Source organism: Cryptomeria japonica, chromosome 1, assembly GCF_030272615.1.
Source record: "Cryptomeria japonica chromosome 1, Sugi_1.0, whole genome shotgun sequence".
NCBI lineage: Eukaryota > Viridiplantae > Streptophyta > Pinopsida > Cupressales > Cupressaceae > Cryptomeria > Cryptomeria japonica.
In genome coordinates this window covers 322,443,136-322,466,776 of record NC_081405.1, presented here as the reverse complement: position 1 = coordinate 322,466,776, position 23,641 = coordinate 322,443,136, and the positions used below count along the sequence as shown (strand labels likewise).

Sequence of the window (23,641 nt, the reverse complement as noted above, 5' to 3'; positions counted from 1 at the left end):
GAGAAAAAGCCTAACACATTAAAATCTGCAAAGGGGGATGATGAGATGCCAGAATCCTGACCACTGGTAGACAGCCCTCGGGCCTCCCCTACCAAAGAGTCTCCCGGCCACGTCACTTTGTCAATTATCTTTAAGCTGCCACGTATTTATTTAACCCATGCTCCGGGACTAGCGGAGCACTTTTCCAAATTCCATGGCTTTTCCAAGCAGACGACCGCCACCGCTATTTCCTCTGTTTAAGAAAAGCGGGACCCACGTCCGACAACATCATATGTATTTAAATATCCACGTCGACATCCTGGAAACTAAATCACGTTTCCACACATGTTACTGAAATCACTCACTGCCTTACTTCACTAGCAGCGCCGCTTGTCTCTTCGGCTCTTCTGCGCAGGTACCCCTCCGAGGCGGGTCTGACAAATCAGACACTGAAAAACTCCCTACTGCGCTTCGCCACCCTGTACTTCATCTTTTCTATCAGAGGCTTCTGGTTTTTATTAAATGCCTCGTGGATAACAGGCAAAGGCTGCCTCTTCTTCTTCTTCTGGTCGTTTTTTCTGGTAATGGCGGCTGCTTCTTATTCAAACCCTAGAAGTAGCTCGCCCTTCAGAATCAGGCAGCCTTCCCAAGAGAAAATTCCAGGCTTTTCTCCCTGTCCATCTCCAACTCCCAGATCTTCAACTCCCCGAAGCAATTCTCCGCGTTTGAGATTCAATTCAGCTTCCTCAGTAGATTTCTGCAGCCCTGCCAACGACGCCATGGATTTTCCCGCCGCCAGAGAAAGCATCTCCGTCACGGTTCGAATCCGTCCACTCAGGTAGGCTGCAAATTCATGCCGCATTGTTGCAGATCATTATGAAATATACTACATTTTGGCTGTGCAGCATTTAGCTTGCATATCTAATTTTGATTTTCATGTAGTTTAGATATCATGTCTAGAAGTATACAATTTTAGTTGTCTAGCGCATCTCCATCAAGTAGAGAAAAATTCTGGAAAAGATATAAAGCATAATGTATCTAGAATAATGCGTAAAATACTAAAATTATATTAAGTAGCTCCCTCGTGACTTTTCGGGGTGGTCGGAATGTACAGTGTTTGACTGATCTCGTCTGTAAGCTGCTTAAATTTGTGCTTTGTGACTAATTTTCTACCTGGAAGCTGCGTAGATGTAGATTCATGTTGTCTGATTCATTTTATTCTTTGCTGATATCCACACCATAATATGGAAATAGTCTTTCATAAATGCTCTGTCAAAATGTGAAGGGAAAATTTCATCTAAAAGGTGAAGGTGCAGGTGATTTTTCAAGGTCACGGATTAGCCAGATGGCAAATTTAACATACAATTGTTTTTTGTTTTCCATCATCTTTTTCAGTTTGTCTTTTAGATTGTCTGAAATTTATAGCTACTGAAGTTTTGAGGTGATTTTGAAGTTTCTCTTTTGTTTATTTGATTTTTTGTTTGTTTGTTTTTATCTCTGTGTTTGATACGTTTTTTAATTGCTATGGATGTTTTCACAGTTGGAGGGAAATTCAGAGAGGAGATCAGAGTGCATGGTATCCAGATGGAGATACGTTGGTGAGAAGCGAGTATAATCCCTCTACAGCCTTTGCATACGGTAAAGTTTTCTATACATTGTGTTCGCTTTAATTTTTTTGTGTGATTTTATGGAATTTAAGTTTCCTAAGATTTGCAATGCAAAGGTGTACGCAGTAAAATTGTTTATGCATTGGACAGAATTAAGATTTACACTGTATATTGTGAAACCGTTTGTATATTGTGATTGATTTAAGCTTAATATGGTGGAATAATAAATTCTGTTTATGTATTGTGATAGATTCATGATTTATGCTGTACAAATTTTTGTGCGTTTTGCTGAATTTAGGCTTTATATGGTGAGGTAGTAAAATCGCTTGTGCACTGTGCTAGATTTACTATTTTAGTTGGTAAACTTTCTTGTGCATTGCTCAAGTTTAAGGTTTATTGTGAACATTCAATATGTTTCTGCAATATGTTGACTTTAGGATATATACAGCTAAATACTCAAACTCTTGGAGTGTTTTCTGACTTACGTATTTGTTTTCCATTATGAATGGATTGTAAGGATGTGAATCAAATTTGATGCCATGCATGCAATGAAGGGGAAGAGAAAGAAAACAGAGATCAATGGGTGATAAGATTCTGTCACTGGTTACTAGTATGTTACGAAGTAGAATTCTACTTATCAATGAACTAACACGTGATATAAATCCAAACCAAAGTTCAAATATTTCAGGGTATATTGTACTTACTGAAGACCTGTGACCAGGTTGTCCAAACAAGGACAAAACTTGTTCAATTATTATTATTAAGAAAAAAAGTTAGATAGGATGTGCTATGCTTGTGCAACAAGGAGTGCTTATGATTTCATGACTCAAAGTTTTTATATGGGTTAAACATAGTAATTTGATACTTTTGATATTGGAATTTTATGTAATAGCACATTGGTTTGAATTCTATGGTATCTATCAGGACTTCTGATGAAAACATCCTTTATAGGTAGTATGTTAACTACAGTCATAAATCAGTCAAATCCATCTTTAAGTAGGTTAGAGGAAGATGGAAGCAAATTAAAATGGAGGAAAACAGTTGGAAGTTGGTATGTGGGAGTTGGAAGTGTGAAACCATTAAACCATAAATGTCTTTGTAATATTTGTAGCTTACAAATACAGGATTCTCTTATGGAAATAAACATTTAGAAAAATAGATATCATGTCAACTTAGGAGGTGATAGTGAATGGAAAATTGTTGTCATTGGAGTTAGTCATGCATGTCATGCCATGTAAAATTCAGACTTACCATATTCCAACTCTAGGAAATTTCAAATTATTTATGTCCATGTAAAAGATGCTTTCCAAATTCAAGGGAGCTTTGATGGATGCAAGCTTAAAAAGAGCAAGACGGAATATATTAATTTTGACCTTGAAAACATCAAAGGCACTGTAAGTGGTTTACTGTAGGTTCTGCTCTTAATATGCTGAAGTTTTTTTCTGATGTTTATAGTTTTGAGTAGCATTGATACGCTTTTATGAAATTGTGATATCTTGTTTCCTTCTTGGCTTCATTTCTTTTTACAAATTGCTGGTGAGACAATCTCATTGAGTTTGAAAGCGGTAGCTTTTTATCTCTTAGATATTTAATAAAAGCTTTGAGTGATGGCTAGTTCTTCAAACTTCTCTTGACATATTTTTGTTACCTTGGAGTATGATTCATTTGTGATCATGCAAGTTTTAAGTCACATTTGAGAATTGACTTCTTTTCTGCTCATGTTCATAGTGTCATGTTTGCAGTTCTTTGAAAGTGATGATAGAGATAGATCAATTCTAATAATATAATTATGCATTACATTTGATAGTTATGATTTTTTATGAGAAATATGCTACTATTTGAAGAAAAAGGTAGTTCTTGTTTTTCTACTACCATTTTCAATATGGAAAAACAAAGGCATTTCTGTTTTCTCATTCTCAAAATTTTAAGAAACATTATTACAGGTAAACTCTTGATGCATCATCAGTAGCTTGTACATGTCACGTGTTTTAAAATATTAATCATCATTCAATCAAAGTTATGTACTGTCATCTTAGCCTTGGAGATGAAATGAAATAAAAACTTCATTGGACACGTTATAATCTGACATTTCGGGGCTTTTTGTATATTTTGTAAATGTTGCAGATAAAGTTTTTGGTCCTGAAACACCAACTGGAAGTGTTTACGATGTAGCTGCTTCCCATGTTGTTAGGGGCGCCATGGAAGGAATTGATGGTATGTGCATTTGACAGTCTATTATGTTCTTGCTCTTTTTCTCTGATTAGTTTCTTCACAAGAATGTTGGCTGTTTTAAAGTCATTTCTTGCATCAAAATTAATAGTTCTCTCTATAATTTGCAATCATAGCATATTGAATTGTGGGTGTAGTGTTTTCTAAAACAAAATTGGAGGCTTGTACTTGTCAGTTTTATTGATTCTAGATGTTTCTGTTGTTGCTAAAAAACTGATAGTTTTCTTTTGTTTTTGAGTTCACTAACAAAGTTTTCCTACCCTTAAATGTCAGACAAATTAAATGCCAATGAAATAAATGCATCCACTTACAAAATTTAGTTCATGTAATGTCCCCTTCTCGTTTTGCCCTAGTTTTTGCCCTAGATTGCATACATATTGTTCATAGGAGAGTAATTGTAAATAAGATTTAGTATATTGTCTAACACAAGAACCCATTACTTAACATCAAATTACACTTGTAACATTAAGCTTTTGTATATCTGAGATCTGGTTATCTATATCAGATCTGACCCTTCTTCGATTGATCATGTCCTATAGCATCTGATCTGCTCTTACTTATGTAGCTCTTCATTATCGGGTGGGAGAATAATCTCACCAACCCATTTTATTTGTTGGTTGAAAATTTTGTACACTTGGGGAAATATACAAAATTGTGGTTTCAACCACAGCACACGAGTAAAAACTCTCCTAATTAAGGGAAGGCTCCCCCCATCTAACTAAAACTGAAATAAAAACAGGATGGTACAACGGTCTTCCTTCTTTCTTCAAGAAAGACAATATCCTTTTCTCTTCATTGAAAAGGATAGCGATTGAATATGAACAATAGTAACTACTTTCAAGTGAAATGAGAGAAAGGAAATGAAGTTTTCTGAAAGCGCAAAGACTTCCGTCACTTCCTTCGGGACGAGACAACAATATCAAGCTCAAAGACTTGACTATTGGGAGTCCTATCTATCCTTTGCTATACTAAATTTTACAACGAATAAAAGATAACAGCTCAAAGACTGGAATAATCTTTTCTTTCAACACAAAGACAAGAAATAATGCAAGCTCAAAGACTTGCTGCTATTTCTTATCAAACAGTAATTTTTCCTCAAGAATAGACGCAAGCTCAAAGACTTGCTGCTCCTTCTAGAGATTTTCCTATTTTAATTAATCTTCTCTACTTGCAGCTCAAAGACTTCAAATCAGATTGGACTAAGCTCCTTTAGAAACACTTTGCATAGAATAAATAAAAAGAGTCAAACTCAAACTTGTAGCTCAAAGACTCAAAACTTGAGTAATCCTTCTTTATTATTTTTCAAAACCTTCAATTCACATACATAAGCTCAAAGACTTCTTGCTGTAAATTTGGCAGAGTTTTTGCTTGCTTTCCCAAAAGATAAAGATTACAATGGACCCTCTCTTCTATTTATAGGAGAGGAGCCTTGAGATAAAGGTGGGAGGATCCTAACTAACTTGAGAAATTCCCTCAACCACCAAGACCTATTCAACAACTAATTATGACTTCATTAACTAACTAAGACTTATTCCAACTACAATCCTAATCGGACACAACTTGTAGTTGCCTTACAAGTAATTACAAAAGTGCAGGTAATGACAACTTGCAATTACAAAAATGCAAGTGATGACAACTTGCAACTACAAAAATGCAAGTGATGACAACTTGCAATTACAAAAATGTTTTTACTAGTAAACTTGCCGAAAGGGAAACTACAATTCTGAAATTACAATTTTAAAATTTTACAACAAGTGTTAAAAACACTTAAGTTGCACCTCTTGAAGATATGAACAATTCGAACTTCTGAATAACTTTCTGCAATTCATCAGGATCTGGTTCATGAGTGTTCATAGCCACCACCCTAGTCTTTACGATGACATCATGGCATTGGCATAGCGTGGAATTGCCCTTTTCCAATGCTGACCGGATTTCCTGCAACTCAGTTTGATACTTAATCAATATTTGAATGGAAGCGACTGAGAATTGCTCACTTCTCCATTCATCATGAATCTTGAGTTGCAGATCTGCAAGAACTTCTTCCTCGGGCAGTAGCTCATCATTCTGATTTAAAATGTCGCAGGATGCCTTTTTACAATGGGAGGTAACATCTTGAAAGACTGCTTCACGCAACTTTAAGGTCTCATCAATTTCTTCAATGAGTGATTTGAGAACAAGAGATTTGTTCTCCAGAAGTTCCTCACATTCAATGTACATGACTTTGGAAGGAATTACGTCATGCACCTAAAGAACGCCCAACTGATGTTGAGGCATCTTTCACCAAGAAACTAAATTTCCCTCAACCTTCTCCAAATTTAGTTTGAAAGCACCCAAGATTTGATTCAACTTATCTTCAATTATCTCCAATTTAACCATTGTTTCAAATACCTGTCTTATGACTTGTGAACATAAGTCATGCAATTGATCAACCTAGGTGTCTAAGGCTTGAACCTTTTGGGCGGCTCTCTCGATACCTTGGATTGGTTCATTGACCCTGGAAGAAATAGGTGCTTGGCCTTCTCCACTTGAAGGTTGAGTAATACTTTGGATGGCTGCCATGAGTCTTTGATTCTCTACTTCCAATTGATCTTTCTTGGTCAACACCTCATCATACCGTTGTACCAATGTAGCCACTGTTTGTTGAGCATCATACTTGACAACCTCATGAGTCTGCTTACCCAGTTGCACTTTGGTGATCCGATAATCAGCTGCTTGCATTTCTTCAACTAGTTTATCTGATATTGGTTCAGCAATTTCTGCCACTCTCATCCAATTTTCATCAACAGTCACCCTCGAAACTGTCTTTGCCCTCTTAACAGCTTTAGCTTTTGATTGTTTCAACTGTTGGTAGTCAAAGGCATTAGGTGAGATCACCTGCTTCTTCCTCTTTGTAGTGAAGGAACTGAGCCATGGAGATAAAGCCATTAACTCTGATTCTGGGATAGAGGGAGAAGCAATTTCTGTTTGAATAACTGTGGTGACCTTGGGAGAAGTGTCCGTCTGAATAGCCACCGTAGTCTACTGAATGATGACAGGATGTGATGAAGATGTCATGAACTCATCAAAACAGGTCATAGAAGTATCAATATCAGACACAGGTACATATGAAGGATCATCTGAAAAGATATTCAACAAATTTTCCTAAGAATGACCTTGAGATGGTTCTGCTGCTGAAAGTGGAAGGACGTTCTGTGGAGATTCTGAAACTGAAGGGGCAGATTGAGAGCTCACATCTATCAGAGGAGGAAACATGGGTACCTCAATAGGAAGTGAAGAAAGAGAATTATGTGGGGACTTTGTAGAAAGCGACTGAGGAGCATTATTAGATTGAGTTTCTTCCTCTGAAGCTTCAGGATCAATCACATGAATTTCCAATTGTGGCTTCTCCTTGCCTTGAACTGTTATTTCCTGAGGAGGAAGCACCATTGCACGTCTGACTCGCAATTTAATCCTCGTACTAGAAGAGGATGCACCTTCTTTATTGTCTAGTTGAATTTCAAACTTCCGTCCAAGAGGACCTGTAGAATCATCTTCTTTCCCAACCTTAATCTTAATGAGCTTGACACCATTGTTCTTAAGCCAGATATTGGTATTGGCAAGAACTGACTGAAATCTATCCAAGATAGAAGTGCCTTCCTTATGGAACCAGTGGATAGAAGGAAGTGGAGCCTCATCAACATTCTGATTGACAAACTCAGGATCAAGAATGTTGCCATCATCAATCATCCCTTGTGGCACGTTCACGAGGTTTAGATCCACAATCTGTTCTGCAGTGAGTCGGCAGTAATCCATCTTGCGAATCTCCTTTTTAGTACGGAGATCAACCTAGATATCTTCTATCCGATGTACATGGATGAAGGTCTTCTTGATCTTCTCCTTCATGCCTCGGTAATCGAAATCAGCTCTAGGTTTGAATCTTTTGAGTCTAATTTCCTGCAACTCGGTCTCCATAGCCCTGGCCTTGATTGAAGTCATTAGAGAATATTGACCAATCTTCAATGGGTTGTTGGAAGAAATACCCATGCCAACCTTGTGCTTAACTGACTGATGTGTATGCACAGCCATGATCTGCCTCCCCAATTCCATGAGAATAATCTTATCTGTTGGGTATCGTGGGAGCATGTAAGGCTGCCCGCCATAGCGTCCAACTCTCATGTAGGTAAAAGTTGGAAATTGGAGAAACAAACAACCATATTCTTTCACCTTTTCCCATGCTTCATCTGAGACTCTTTTGTTCTTCAGGTTCTTGTCAAATTGACACAAATAATGACCAAAGAAAGCGTCCTGAACCCTTCTGAAATGAGACCTACTTGATCTTAGAGGCAACTGATCATAGTATTCCCAAACCGGTACAAGCATGCGGTCACCCTTGGTGGAAAGACCTAGGAAATGTCCAAGTGACGCAGCAATATACACGAGATATGAATTCATGTAGAAGGTGAAGGTAGTAGAGACGATTGCAAGTTGTTCACACAAAGCATCACTGATGATCTCACCCCAACAGATGTGCTGAGACTGCCTTATTAACATAATAAATTGGTACATCCAAGGTTCAAAAACATTGGAATGCTCCAATCCCATCATACGGCTCAGAAGAGTAATAGTATCACCGATCTCATTCTTGAAATCAGATTGATATAACTTTGCCCATCTGGTAAGCGCAGTGCGAGGTTCATGAATCCATTTGTTGATATGACGCTTATAGTCTTTCTCCCTTTTGGCAAAGTATTCAGCTGCACTTTGCTTGGAGATCTCTAGAGTCTGTATAAATGGTTTCAGAAGGTATTTTGAAAACCCTCTCTATAGCTTCTGCATCTAGGCGAATGATCACTTCTCCATCATCATTTTTAATAACTCGTGTCTCTTTATCAAAATGATGGGCACATGCTAGAACAAATTCCGGTTCTAGGGCAGCAATTGGAAAGGATGCGGCATGATGGATATGGCTGTCCAACAACCGTTGCATATCCCCCTCCTTCGGATCTTCAATCCTTTGTATGAATTCGGACATGTCAACATGCCCTATCTCAGTATCCTTGATATGATCAAGGGAGGAGGAAACCTGTGACTGCAGAACTTCATTTTGGTATTTATCATACCTATATTTCATCTTTTTTGGAGTGGGAGATGATGATACATCTGTCATCTGGAAATAACTGGGAATGCTGCAATGTAAATCCAAGAGTATCAAGGCAACATCAAAGTCAGTAGCTTTAGACATTTTCACTCCTCCAAATGGGAAAGTTCAACTTTCGTACTTTGGCTTTGTGAGAGGAAATATAAGAGGTGGAAAAATAAGCTTTTGACTTATGTCGGGTTTTGAAACATGTTTTGCAAGTACACAAGAGGGAAGTACAAACGTGCAATTGGGTTTCCAAATTCCAAATGCAATTATACTTGCAAAACACGAAGCATGAATAAATGGAAGGAGGATGAATTTTCAGTTTGGAAGTTGGGAAGAACACATTTGCAATTGGTTTTCTAAATCCAAATGCAAACTTATTTACAAACTGAAAATCGAAGGAATGGACGAAAAAAATGTATTTAGGCATGCGGGAAATGACGAAGATGATAAGTTCGGATGAGGGAATTGGAAGCGTATAGGTAAAAATGAATTATGGGAAGATCACTTGGAACTTTGTCATGCCAAAATGGGAAGAACTTTCAACTTGCAATCCGGATTTCAAAACCCAAAATTGGGAAGAACTTGATTTTTTCGTCATTGAAACTTGATTTTTGGACTAAAGAAGGTTAAGTCTTTGTCCAAAAAGGGAAGAACACATCTTGAGGTAGAACTTTTCACACTTGCAAATTTCTTTGCAAATTGGGAAAATTGCAAATTGGGAAGAGCACATCTTTCTTATCTTGAAACTTGATTTTTTGGACCAAAGAAGGTTAAGTCTTTGTTCAAAAAGGGGAAGAACACAAATTTTCCTCTTACTTGCAATCGGGTTTCTAAAACCCGAATGCAAGTAAAGAAGGAGAATTACAAAGGGGAAGAACAACTTTACTTTACAAATTTCTTTGTAAAATGGGGAATTTTCTCTCATAAACCTGTTATGAACATGAACAAAACTAAAACTAAACAAGAAAGTGCAAGGAAAAAAAAAAAGAAAGAAATACAAAAATAAAAATTACCTTGCAAGGTTGAGAAGAAATCCAAACTTGGAGAATCAACCCAACATGGAAGATGATGCCCTTTAAATAGAATTTACATAGGGGGAAAAACTTAGCCACGCATTGTGACAAAAGCAAAACTGATTTGCTATAAAAATGCCACGTAAAAATGCCAAGGAGATGGTTCAAAACTGATTTCTTTCATCATTAAATACAATACTAAGCAAAAATGATTTAGGATTGAAAGCATACCTCTTAGGTGAAGAATGTGCAAAACAACAAAACACGTGACCAGTTTTTAGGGCCTTTTTTGCAAATCCGAAACCAAAAATGCGCATAAAATGGTTTGATAAATGCTTAGAATCCAACGCATTTATGGTTGAGCCAAAAACGCCTTAGGAATAGATAGATTCGAACCCCCAAACCATGGTAAATCGCATGAATGCATGATTAAAAAAAAAACGCTTTGAAGAAGACAAATGGCGAAAAAAAGGTTTAATGAATGCGTGGAAAATGGGTTTGAATCCTTCAAAGTTGCAGCAAATCCACATTTGGAAGGAATCCCTACATTTCCTCCAAAAAATTCGAACCCAAATCAGCTTGCAATGGCATGGAAGAATTTCGGGTTTTGGAAACAAAACAAGAAGTTTTTCAAAATGTTCATATTTTTGCCTCTAAGGCCAATTTCGGGTTTTAGAAAAGAAATTACAAGTTAAATTACTTGTAATAGGGAAATAAAATTCCCTTTACAAGTGATTTCACTTAAAACATGTAAAGGGGTTTTAAAATCCCATTTACAAGTTTTATTTTAACTTAAAGTCAAACTACTGGTAATGGGGGTTTTAAAACCCTCATTACAAGTTTTATAAAAACTTGCAGTTGGAGAAAAATTCCCCTACAAGCCAAAAAGCTTCAAGGGGGTTTTGAAAAACAAATTACCAGTTACTGGTAATTATCGAAAAATTCCCCTACATTGAAGCAAAAACATAGCAAATGGACTCGAAACGCGACGAAATTCGAAACGTAGCTTGGGGATGGATCAACGATCGATCCAGTCCAAGGATGGGGCGAATTTCTTCCTCGGGAAGCGTGCCATAGAGTAAAATTTTCATTTTTTAACAAAAAATTCTATATGATAGTCCAATTTTTGAAATCAAAAATTGAGGACAGCATTATTAAAGCTCAGATACCAATTTGACGATTTAAGCATAGTAACTGAAAAACATTATACTCTAAATAATATTATGATATTCTTTTCTTCCATTCCATTCAATACATACACACATTGGAGTTTAATCTCCTACATCATAGGAACCGCTCCCTAATAATGTGAGTTGTTCCAAGTTCCAACAACTTGTATTCCTACAATCACTCACATAACAATTAATAATTCATTCTAACAATACTATTAAATTGTTTCTCAACAACTTGATAGCTAACCTAAACACTTATGTGAGGACTAACATAATTTCCTTACATTTAGTTTATCAGATAGAGCAGTAAACATTTGGTGCTATTGACTTAAAAGAAATCCGGTCAGATTTGAGCACTTCATGCCCTTAAATCCCAACAATGGAGAGAAGAGTTCACATGGTGGTCAAGACCATGAGATTAAGAGATTTTTAAGGATCATTGAGCAAAGGGAATGAAGGATGAGATTACACTTGAGAAAAATATAACTAAATGATCCCAAGTTAGAGAGCCCTTCCTGAGAACATAGTCAAGTTGAAAAGTCAAGACAACTTTCTGTAGATGAGGGAAGTTGGGATACAAAGTCACATTCCTTCATAGAATTGTATGAGAGTAGCCTTCGGAGCAGTGAAAGGTTGTCAATTGAAGGAGAATCCAAGCCAAGGGTATATAAGAGAAAATATGAAGGTGAAACAAGTGCAAGGAAGGCTAAAGACGAGGGAAGAGTTGTGGATTCCTATGTGGCTGAGAGTGCTAGAGAAGAACTAGAACATTTGAATCAAAACACTCCCTAGCAAGTAGTTTCTAGGCCTGAGGTTTTCATCAGAATAAGATTATGGTAAGCCCTAATGGAAAAATGCAAAAATTGCCCAAGTTTGTAGGCAATGGATTAGAGGACCTTGTATGACATTGTAAGATTTCTAAAACAATCTGGACAGCAAATAGGCAAGATGATAAAACAATTTGGCTATGATCTTTTCCAACCACCCTACGAGGTGTAGTGATTTATTGGTATACAAGAATTGACCAAGCCTCTCGAAATATATGGGAGAGATTAAAGAAGGTTTTTGAAGAAGAGTTTAAATTGCTTCGTGATGATAATTAAATAGTAGCAAAAATTTACCACAAAAAACAAGGTAAGCATGAAAACGCATGAGCTTATAGTTGTAGACTTAAAGAAATGTTGGTAAAATTGGAAATAGAATTGGATGATGACCTAAAAAAGCGATGGTTCATTAAGGCCAACTTTTGTCATTAAGAAAAAAGATGAAGATACTACCACCCTTACCCTATTTTGAAGCCTACAATCAGGCAATGGACATCAAAAGTGAAGATAAAATGCCCTTATATAGTAAATGAAAATTAAAGAAGATGGAAGGTCAAATGACAATAGTGATAAGGAATCGGGAATGGTGCAAGTGCTTCGAAGGGACATGCTCCAATGATGAAAGAATTGAAGGTCGAGAAAGAAACCAACAAAGAAATTACCGAGAGGGGCACACAAAAGGTAATTGTCCTAGAAAGATGTTTTGTGAGATTTGCCAAGTTATGGATCATTCAATAAAGGAGTGCCAAATAATTTGAAGACTAGTAGTACATAAATACTCTTTATGCAGTGAGAGTAGTCCACTCCATTGAAGCCACAAAATACAACTCTAGGTAGTTATTGAAATAAAAAAAAGAGGAGTTCAAAGCCAAATACAGTATGTCCCCAAAGGATGCCTTATCATACAATGCGTTTAATGTAGCGAATGGGGACGCTTTGTGAGAGATTGCCAGAACAAGTAGGACAAAGTGCAATTATTGTGCAAATGGTGTGGACTTGAAGACACAAAATGTTCAAAGAAAAAGGCTAGCATCAACCTAATTGATGTTGACTAGCAAAATGAAGTATTAGCCAATACTGATACCCAAGCAAAAAAGACTATGTACTAAAAACCAACATACAAAAAAAGAAAGGCTTCTTGAAGCAAGGGTTGAAGTGGAGAATTCTATGGATAACAAGCGCCGACCCTCAAATGCAAACGCAAGTATGGTAAAAAATCAATTACAGTCCAAGAAAAATATTGCAATGCAAGTACTTCAAATTATGGTACCAGCTGAAGTAGTGGATTTATTACAATGTATTCTTGAACTTCAAAATTCTATTGTATTGAGGGAGAATGAGACAATGCATGCTGCGATCCATTTAGAATCTGGTGAGAATGAAGATCCAATAAGTAAATCTCCGCTATTGGGTGACCAAGTGATTGATCCAATGTTATTGATAGTTAGCATGACAAAGAAACCAACGGTGGTGAATATTGAGATCCTTGGAAGTAATCTCACCAATACAATTGTTGATGGTGGTGTTATCACCAAATAATGCACCCTCGCCAAGTTGAGAAAACTCCGCTTATTGGTGAAACATTGGATGACCTCTCAAGGTGTGGGATTTGAAAGCTAGAGGTCTACCTTCAGAGAGTGCTGGTTCCCTGGTTACAATCGCCTAAAACTACTTCTTGACTGTGAAAAGGGAAGAAATGCTTGGAAATGAAACCTACTCTACTGGGGTGATGCATCAAATTAGTTTTCAGACCTATACATTCTGTTTAACACATACAGTTGATCAATGCACAAGCTAATCCTTACACAACTCAGGTTTAACATACTCACACATCAGCACTTCATAGGAAATTTAGAGTTTTTTTAAGTCCTAGAAGGAAAAATCAGACTTTCTACAACTAGAAAGCTTTCCAAACTTATAACATAACCTACAACCTATATAAGACATGTTTATCTCTGCATAAGTGTTGAAGGAATGAGACATACTTAATCGGATTTGCATGAAATTGCAAAAGAAATACATAAAAAATTCATGATTACACACAAAAAGCAGATTAGAGAAGGTAAATACTTGTTTCATTAATCAAAAGGTGCTTACAACAGTTGTACATATCTGAAAATAGAGTCACTTAACATAATTAGGCCAAAAGAACCTTGTTTCTGGTTACAATGTATGGGCTAGAACAGCCAGAATTCCCTCCAAATGAAGACTAAGGCTGAGCTTTATAATATGCAACAGCCTGCTACAATAATGGAAAGTGTTTTGAGAAAAAAGACAAGTGTTACATTGGTTTTACTTAATCAAACCTCCTGGGCGTCCAGCTGATTTGTCCCTATTTTAAAGGTCCTCAAAATGCTAAAAAGTGATGGGAAGATAAGTCTTCTACATTGACCCATGTGTTGACGAAGTTACTCAAACAGCTCCTAGATGCCTGGAAATGCTTTGGAAAAGCCCATACTGCCTCCTATATTGCCTCAACTGTTTGAAGAAGTCTTCAACCTCCTCCTAGATACTCTCCTCCACTTAGAAAAGTCAGCAACTGCTCCTAGATACCCTCATCAACTGCTGCAACCTCCTATGGTAATGGGGCATGTGTTTGTAGTTTACTTTGAGCTGAAAAGGTCTTGGGTCGGATAGGAATGAAATAGGGCATTTAAGACTTTCAAAACTGATTCAAAATGTATCATTAAGACTCCAAACAGTTGCCCACATGTATACCTATCCCTAAGAGGTCTTTATGTAAGCAAAACAACACCTAAAAGTATCCTAAATCCCCATTTACTGAGTGTAATCGTTGTTGTCTATTTGGCTGGTATATTGTCTTTTCTTGCTAATCCTTAATTGTCATGTTCTTCTATGATGATTTCTTATCTCCTTGTCACTGTGATATGCTTTGGATTGTGCCTGGTATCATGGCTGTTCTCTATTTATAGCAATGTTTACATGACTGCATGCTTATGATCTTGAAGTGTCCTTTGATGGTTTTGACTATTTCTCTATACACACTCACAATTCAATGGAACTTATGGCTTCTCTTTTTGACTGCCTTTTGTGACTTAGTGACATTGTGTCAAACCTTGCATTCTTCCTTCCTCTTTTAACTTTTCTGACTGTTGCATCTTTGATGTGAAGAACAATACCATATTGACTGTGACTGTTATCCTTTCTCACTCACTACCCTATATGAGACATTCATACTTGATCATTTGGCACCTAAAACTGTCTCTCCATGTGATGGTTGCCATTTCACAAATGCTCTTGATTGCTACAAGGTTTTTTGGACTGCTATTTCCTTCAATCACTGTCATGCTCACTGTCATTTGGACTGTCCCTGTTCTTTAATCTCTTTTCAACTCTTGGCCTTCCACCATGCTTCACATAGAACCTTATCTGTATGTGCCTTCTCTCTGGACTTTCCTGCTTTCTATTAAAGTGGTCACTGTAAAGCCATTTAAGACTGTCTTCTTTCACTCCTTGAATGTCACTTTTCTAACTTTGTTGGCTGCACTATGGTTCTTAATATTGCTGCATTGCAAGTTGTTCCTCTGTTTTGGAATAAACTTTCTATCAGACTGTCACATGATTGTTACAGGTCTGCAACATTTCATCTACTCTTTTTCATGTCTTTCAGTGCACCCTCTAGGATCTTATGTTATTGTATTACCAAGTAAGCTCCATACCTTCCAATTTCCTTGCTCTGTCTACTCATCACTATGACTCTCATTATTTTCGTTGCTGCTCACTGTTTCCCTTTTGTTGTTTGACTGTCAATGAGACTGCTTTCTTTATTTTCTAATATGACTGTGCCATTCATGGGACTTGTCCTTTTATTTTGGTATGTTTTCATGCTCTTCCAAATCCGCCCCAGCTTGATTTAGCATGCTAGTGATATACCCTATTGTAATATCCCCCTTAATTTTTTTTATTTTTAACACAACAAGATTCACCCCTTAAGGTTAGAATAATTGAACTTGCGCAGAAAGGAAATGCTGAAAGTAACCCTTTCACTTTCTGATCACCGAGAGCCCAGTATGGGAGGGTGAGAGCATACGGTGTCAAGGGGATCGATAGCTCAAATAACTACTGAAAATGAAATCTCAAATACAAAACTAGGCAGCAAGCTAGCTCCTTCCGCTTATCCAGCGGGTGTAAGAACTTTTACAACAGTATGGTGGTGCAACCAGCCAACTCGAAGATTACAAACTGAAGAACAACAATCACTCGAACGCTTATGCAACAGGAGGACTATAAATGAAATAGCAATCAACTCAACTGTTTATTCAACGCGAGGACTGAAAATGAGAGTACAATCAACTCAACCGCTTATTCAACGGGAGGACAGTGTTACAATAGATAAGAAGGCGGCAAGCCAACCTCTTCCACTTATGCAGTGGGACAAAGAGCAACAATCCAAGTATATAGCTGTTAGTACTACTAATCAGCTTTACAATGCAAACATGGATTCCAAAATTACGAGAATCACTGTCCAAACTAGGCGGCAAGGCCAGCTTCTTCCACTTATGCAGTGGGACTAAGAGAGCTCAAATAAATTGTTGTTAGTACTACTAACCAGCATTACAATATGATTCATCATGGATATTCAAATGTCAAAACCCAAACTAACAGTTGCAACTTATTATCAAGACTCTTCACACCACACCAATAGACTCACACACCTGAAAAACCAGCTTCAACCCCCCAAAACTAAATCTGATATAAATGAATAGCAGGCTGGAAATACAGACCAACAACATGAAAATCCTCACAAACACCTCTAAATCACTCCCAACACACCCAAATTATTTCTAAACACACTCCAAAGGCCCTAGGCTTAAAGCGACTAAGGCTACACTGAGAAAAAGGTACCACAAACCATAATCAGCATAACACACAACCCCTATCACCTCCCAGCAAAGACGTCTACAGCTGAAAAGTTCGATTCTCTATATAAAATTCAAATGAACACCAAACACCATGAAACTTAGCAAAAAAAAATGCCTAACCAAGAGGAAAACATAGGAAAAATACCCAGAAGCCACGACTAAACTCTCAGAGACTTATGAATGATTTTCACGATCAGCTCCATACCAAACATCAAACTCCAGCATTGAAAACAACACCCCAAAAATCAAAGCATCAAATAACTTTATCTTCCTTAAGCTTAATCTGCTCCTCTGAATGAGAAACGGTCACAAAATTCAGCTAGGGGCTATTTTTCAAGATCGAAAGTGAAGGAGACTAGGAGGTAAGCATCCCTCGAAGCAAAGTCTAAAACGATTTCAGCAGCACTTCGTTATGATAAGCAATAGATGATTCAAATGAAGGCCAAGGCACTTATTTATAACTTTCTCCCCAAGTCGAACTTCTCCTCCCTCCAATTATGGGATTGAACAATGGCATTCAAATTTCCTCAAATTTACATTTCATTTCACTTCATTTCCTTCTCACCAAATCCCCCAAGTAATAAAATATTTCATTTAGCAACAAATGTATTTCTCCCTTAAGTGGCCGCCCAAATAATCAATCACCAAATATATAATGTAAAGTCATAATCCTTTTTAATTAAAAATACCTCCATGGGCGTCCAGACTTAGGTTATAAGTTGATAATTTAAATATCAAATCGGCCCCTTTATGTCATACACAAGTTACGCCTGGGCCAAGGGGAAAATAATAAAGTATTAAAAAATACTTTTGCTTCCAAATACTGAATACTGCCAAAAAGAGCCGAGGCCAAGGTATATAACTGCATTGCCGAAAATGATCATCTGAGTTCGAACACAGGATCCTGCCAATAATAGCCACTGAGCTGAGTTGCAGAACCTTTGCCAAAAATAGCACTACTAAAAATAGTACTTACTAAAAATAGCATACCACTAAAAATAGTAAGTGTTTCCAATGATTTTAACCACATTCCGAGCAGCTACCGAACTTACTAAAAATAGTAAGTCCTGAAAAGGTCTTCAGATTGATTTGCATGTTATACCATCGCGAAGCTATCAGAAAACTCAGAAAAACCTAGATAATTTAGCTGCTTCTGCCACCACTTACTAAAAATAATAAGTCGGTCAAACTCCATTGCTTGCTATGCATGTACCCTCATTGCGAAGCTTTCTGAAAACCAAGAAGGAATCCATAATCAAAATTGTAAAATTCCAACATGCAATCCACCAAAACTGCCAAAGCATCCTCCTATAAAATAGGAAACCCTAATTTCTACCTCTGATTGACCAACGGGTCTCGGAATTGGCCAACAGTCCCCAAAACCAACTAGAGCGGAAAAGGGGACATTACACCTATGCTTAAACTCTTTATTTTCTTTGTGGATGCATTTTGGAATGGTTGTGAAGATAGGTCTCTACCTATCACATCGAACATACTGTGATTGTCCCTTATGACTCTATCTTCTATGCACTCTTATTTGCATAGTGATTACCCTCCTGTAGTCCCATTTCCTTTTGGAATATTGTTTTTTAATAATGCATTTTCATGCCTTTGTTATTACCATATGGAATCCTTAGAGTGTCTCATCCTTGACTTTGTTCACCTCATGAATGCCCAAAACTGTCTACACCATTGTCACATCTTTGCTGTTGAAGATTTTCACTTGAGTCTGTAAGCTTCTACATGGAAAGCAAACTGTGTGTATATCTATATATGAGAGGCAAAAGAAATCAATCTCTAATGGCTCATTAACCAACCCAATTCTTTCCTAACCCATCTTGCCCTTCATTTTGTGCATGAAAGATACCTGAAATAGACTGTCATGGCTTTGAAAACAAATAACATAGTGAAAGAGATACATGCGGTAGATCTGTTTTTCTTTATTAAAGCTGATATCAAGGGCTTCCAAAACCTTCAACTTTCAATCAATACACCATCTTCTTAATCTTGAATCATCAAATTGTAACTTCTACTTCCTGCTGTTTCTCTTTTCCTCTTTGAAAGATTGTAACAAAAGGATCATGCCCACTTACCATGTGCTTCAAACAAGCAAATCAACAAATCAAAATATTGACATATAGCAGCCATAGAGAGTTGTAAGGTTTTTTGTTACCGTCTTGGCAGTAATACAGACCTTGTTCTTTCAAGTTAAGAATTAGATGTGCATACCTCTAAATGTAGTTACATGATAAGAGAAATGACATTCTATGGGAGCCATACAAAGTTACAAACATTTTATACCTTGTCTCTTGATCCTGGATGCACCTTGAATGTGGGATGCCAAAAAGATCTTAAAATATTACCTTCAAACTCAAAAATTGAAAAGAGCACAGTACTCACACTGTGTATATGGAGATCTAAAAACTAATGCCAAAGGTGGACTGAAAACCCCTGCACTCTTTTTGCAAATTAATTCTTGAAACTACTTAGCCACCATGGTAGCTTGTGTAAAGAATGCCAATTAGATAAAAACCTTAAAGGCCCTTTCCTATAAAAAATCAAACTCCTTTTGAAACAAACTCTCCATAAAATCATGCATCGTGGATTGGCTTGCCCATGCATGTGGGCTATGACACAGCAATAAGGCCCCTTGGAGATTCTTGACAAACTTAAGGTTTTTAAATGTTAGACTCTTTCTATTATGTTTTTTTGATCGGTAAAATAGTTTATTTTATTATATTGAAATAAAAGTTTACATTTTAGGATTATAAAAAGCCTGATAACTTCAGGCACCACCAAGCAACCCCCCCAATACAGCCGCCATGAATTCATTACAGACCACCATGGCTTTGACATTCTTTTAAAATATGCCAAAATTACAATAATCAAACAAAATTTGGGCTTAAAGGAACCCCTTATAGCCATTACAGCTTGAAACCCATATGCCCCTCGTCTAGCAAAAAACTACCACTACAGAAGGCACCATTATCTACACCACACACAGAGACCAGAAAATTCACAAAAGCTATAGAGATTCGAGACATTACACAAATACAAAAAACAACAGAAGAGAAAAACACAGGAGCCACCAACCACCTCTACGTTGTGCAGACCAGAACTAGGGCACATTTGGGACAAAGGCGCTCGACCCTTCACCATCCTTTCCCCATTCACCACCACACATCTCTTCACCATCACCCACATTTGCCACCTTGCCCAACTTGGCCCTCCTCTTCCTCGACATCTTCCACTTGCCCTTCCCTTTCATAGTCTTCTTTACAACGCCACCCCTTGCATCAACACCCACCACAGGGCATTGAGCCTCCAACTCTTTTTCTCTCAAAAAAAGCTTGAGAGAGTCCCAAGCAATTGCTGCCTCTGCCTTGCGCTTGTCTCTGTCCAAACCAAATGGCCAGCAAATGTATGGGACCAATTCACGCAGTTCGTGAATTCCATCAATGTCCAACCCTTCCCCAACATCGAAGCCGGCTCTCGACATTTACATCTCCAAGAGCTCTATCAAACCTCCAAGCTAATCATCCTCCACACACTGCCGCATGAGTTGAACTAAAACATCCTTCCTTTCTCCCAATTCCAAACCCCAAGCCAAGACCATGATCACCACATCTACATTTGTCCTATACTTGTGCATGGTCTTGAGGAAACTCTCCCCCAACAACATCGTCATTATCTGAACAAAAGCATCATCCCTGAATTTGAAGATACATTTAATCCGTTTGTTTGAAACCTCACCAACAAATGCCAACTATTATCGAGATGTGTATAGGGTAAAGGTGTGTAATGTCCCTTCCTTAGGCATCTTAGACTTGAGCGGAGGTTGGCCTACTATTAGGGTCTCGTAGGTTAGCAGTGTGGTTTGGGGACCCAACCGGGGGTTGTGGAACTCAGTAGGGAGCTTTTCAAGCCTTTCAGATTGGAGTTCTAGGGTTGAACCCGTGGTTAAAATTGAAATATTAAAGTTGGCCTTATGTTAATAGTAAAAATTGAATAGTAACATAGAAATATAAGATGAATAGTAAAAAGTGCCCCCCATCCTAGTAACTTAAGTTGTTTTTTAAAAGGGGGCCAAGTTCACAATGAGAAATTAGACCCTCAAGGATATTTTATGATTTTAAGGCCAAATAGTAACCCCAAAATAGATAAAAAGGCATTTTTCCTATCATTTGAATTCATTCTTACATCTCCATTTTTCAGATCAGCAGCTTGCATGAGAATTTCAGCAGCTTGGGCTTCTAGGAATGTCAATTTCTGGAAGAATTGGGGGATTTGGACGAAAACCCATTTCTCCAAGTGTCAGTTTCTATCAAAATTCAGCTTCAATGTGCATATGGCAGCCTCTTTTGGGGATCTTTGAGCAGATTTATTAGTTAGAGGGCAGGTTTTCTTCAATCAGTTGCAGGGCCGACCTTTTAGAGGTGATTTCCATCTTTTTCCAGCTCTATTTCAGCTAGCCGCTCCATTTTGGGAAGAAGGGTTTCAGACCCTAGAATGTGTTTTGGGTTTTGACATTAATTGGAGCTGATCTCTATATTTCTATGGGCTAGAAACTTGCATCAGACTTATGAGTTCATGTTAATGGTATGTACACTACACTTTTAAGCAAATGACAATTACTTATTTACCTTCCTTTTGTGTTATGCATTGTATTAGTTTCAATCAACAATCTCTTTATGTTATATTCAAGAATCTTGCATAAAATTTCAAAACCAATCAAAACAAAAACAAAAACCATTCAAACCCTATCCAAATATACGCTGGCCAAAGATTTATCAGCAAATAAACATTGCACATAATCTCCTAATTTGGATCAGATTGGGTGAAAATTGGAGTGGGAATCTTTCAAGGTGGCCTCCATATTTGTCACCACCTCACAATAACTTGCGCTTAATGTTGCCAAAAATGGGCCCGAGGCCCTATAAATAAAGGCCCATCCCATCCCCATATTCTTTCCATACCACAAAATGAGTGTATTTAATGATCCCCTTGTACAACCTTTGCCACATTATCCTCTTGTAGATTTCAAAAATCTTCCAAATGGGTTTTGTGTACAACTTTAAATGATGTTGCCCATTTGGACAACACATCCGCCACCTCATTGCCAGTCCTTCTCACATGTGTAACCTTATAATTCTTGAAAACATTTAAATCATTTATGATTTTAGAGATATATTTATACCAGGCATTTGTTTCACCTTTGATGATTGCGTTAATGATGATTTGTGAATCCTCCTCAAGGTCCAAATTTTGTACTCCAAATTTCAAGCCCCATTGAACCACCAATAGGGCTGCTTGGGCCTCCGCTTCATTATTCGTACCCCTTTCAAGTCTTTGAGCTCCCAACATCACAATATTACCATGCCAATCTCTAATAACAACCCCTGCATGTGAGACACCCAGATTGCCTTTAGAGGCTCCATCGAAGTTTGCCTTATACCACCTTGCTACAGCAATCCCCATTTTACATTGGGCAAAGGGGAAGAAATCAGATCAACCCGAGAAGGCCCATGAACGGGCCAGACTCTTTCTATTATAAAGGAGCAAAAGACATGACTTATGAATTAGGGAAATGGACAAAAATTACTAATTTCCTCCCTTGAAGACATCTTCAAATAAGATTTTTTAATTCATAACAACCTATCCAATGTAAATTTTTGACTGAGAGGCAAAATAGACTAACAGGTGGGTCTAGCATGAATGTACTTGCGAAAGACACTTGGAGAAGTCTCGACAAGCCAACCATTTGACTTCCAACTTTTCAACTGGTGGGTGTAGATCAACAATGTATTAAGGTACTTGGAGTTTTAATGGGACAAAAGGTAATTATTGGAACCCAAGCATTTTAGTTGAACTTTATAGTCATTCTATTAATGGAAAAAACAACGATGCATTGTTGCGTTGGGGTTGGTTGGTAGCGACAAAGGAATTTTGGAGTTACAGTTTCGTTCAGAGGATGAAATAGATTCTCTTTGTGGTTTATTTCATTGGCAAATGGAGGACTATGAGGTATTTTTGTTGACTTGTAATTTTTCTTGAAGCTATGACTCTTAGTGAAGAGCAACCAATGAAAAAAGATTTTACAAAGTTTGACATTTTTTGTGTATGGGACAACCCATGGTTCACAAGAGACGATAGTTACAATAGAGTTATCCAATTTTGTAGAAAAATGCAAAATTGCAAATGATACTGTTACTGAAATTTTCATTATATTTACAATTCAATGGAAAATTTTAGTACCTAGGCAAAGATTACAGTCACATAAGTGAAATTTTTCAACTGTTATTTTATTCATTATATTTTATACAGTTGAAATGATTACGAGAAGTAATCTACAGAGCAAAAGAAAGTATTACGAGAAGTAATTTACAAATAAATTTTCTCTCACACATGATCATGAGAGTAATCCTTACTTTCCTAAGCAAAGGAGAAAAACTGAATTAAATAAAGCAAATGCATAAATAAGATAAGAAAGGAACCAGCCATTGCCTGGGGGTATATGGCTGGCATAAGTTTGCTCTCGAGGTCGTAAGTCTGCATTTTTGGAATCCGTTCTCTTCCAGTCTCCTCCTTGTCCTGTAAAAAATCAAAAGGTGAAGTGGGTTAGATCAAAGGATCTAAGCAATGACTCAATGCTAACTAATCTTACCTATACATTTGCATCATATAATCAAGCTCCCCTTGACAGAAAAAAATAAGCATCTTGGAAGACAAAGAATAAAAGGTCATCTTCATTGCTTGGAGAATTATTGTTTTCTAACTGTTTGTTTAATGTGCAGAGACAAGTAAAAAAT

General features: G+C 37.3%; 1 protein-coding gene across 5 annotated transcripts in view; it reads left to right on the top strand.

Moving 5' to 3' along the window:
- Positions 1-241: 241 nt before the first annotated feature.
- LOC131073169 (kinesin-like protein KIN-7C, mitochondrial) overlaps positions 242-23,641 on the top strand; it is a 344,338-nt gene continuing 320,938 nt past the window's right edge. For 2 of the 5 annotated variants that reach the window (XM_058009570.2, XM_058009567.2), the window contains exons 1-3: positions 244-817; positions 1,520-1,617; positions 3,711-3,800. In XM_058009570.2, the coding sequence (XP_057865553.2) occupies positions 564-817; positions 1,520-1,617; positions 3,711-3,800 (442 nt within the window). In that variant the 5' untranslated portion in view covers positions 244-563. Of the gene's footprint in view, positions 818-1,187; positions 1,296-1,519; positions 1,618-3,710; positions 3,801-23,641 lie in introns of those variants that run through there. The other 3 variants (XM_058009569.2, XM_058009568.2, XM_058009573.2) reach the window with 3 other exon arrangements.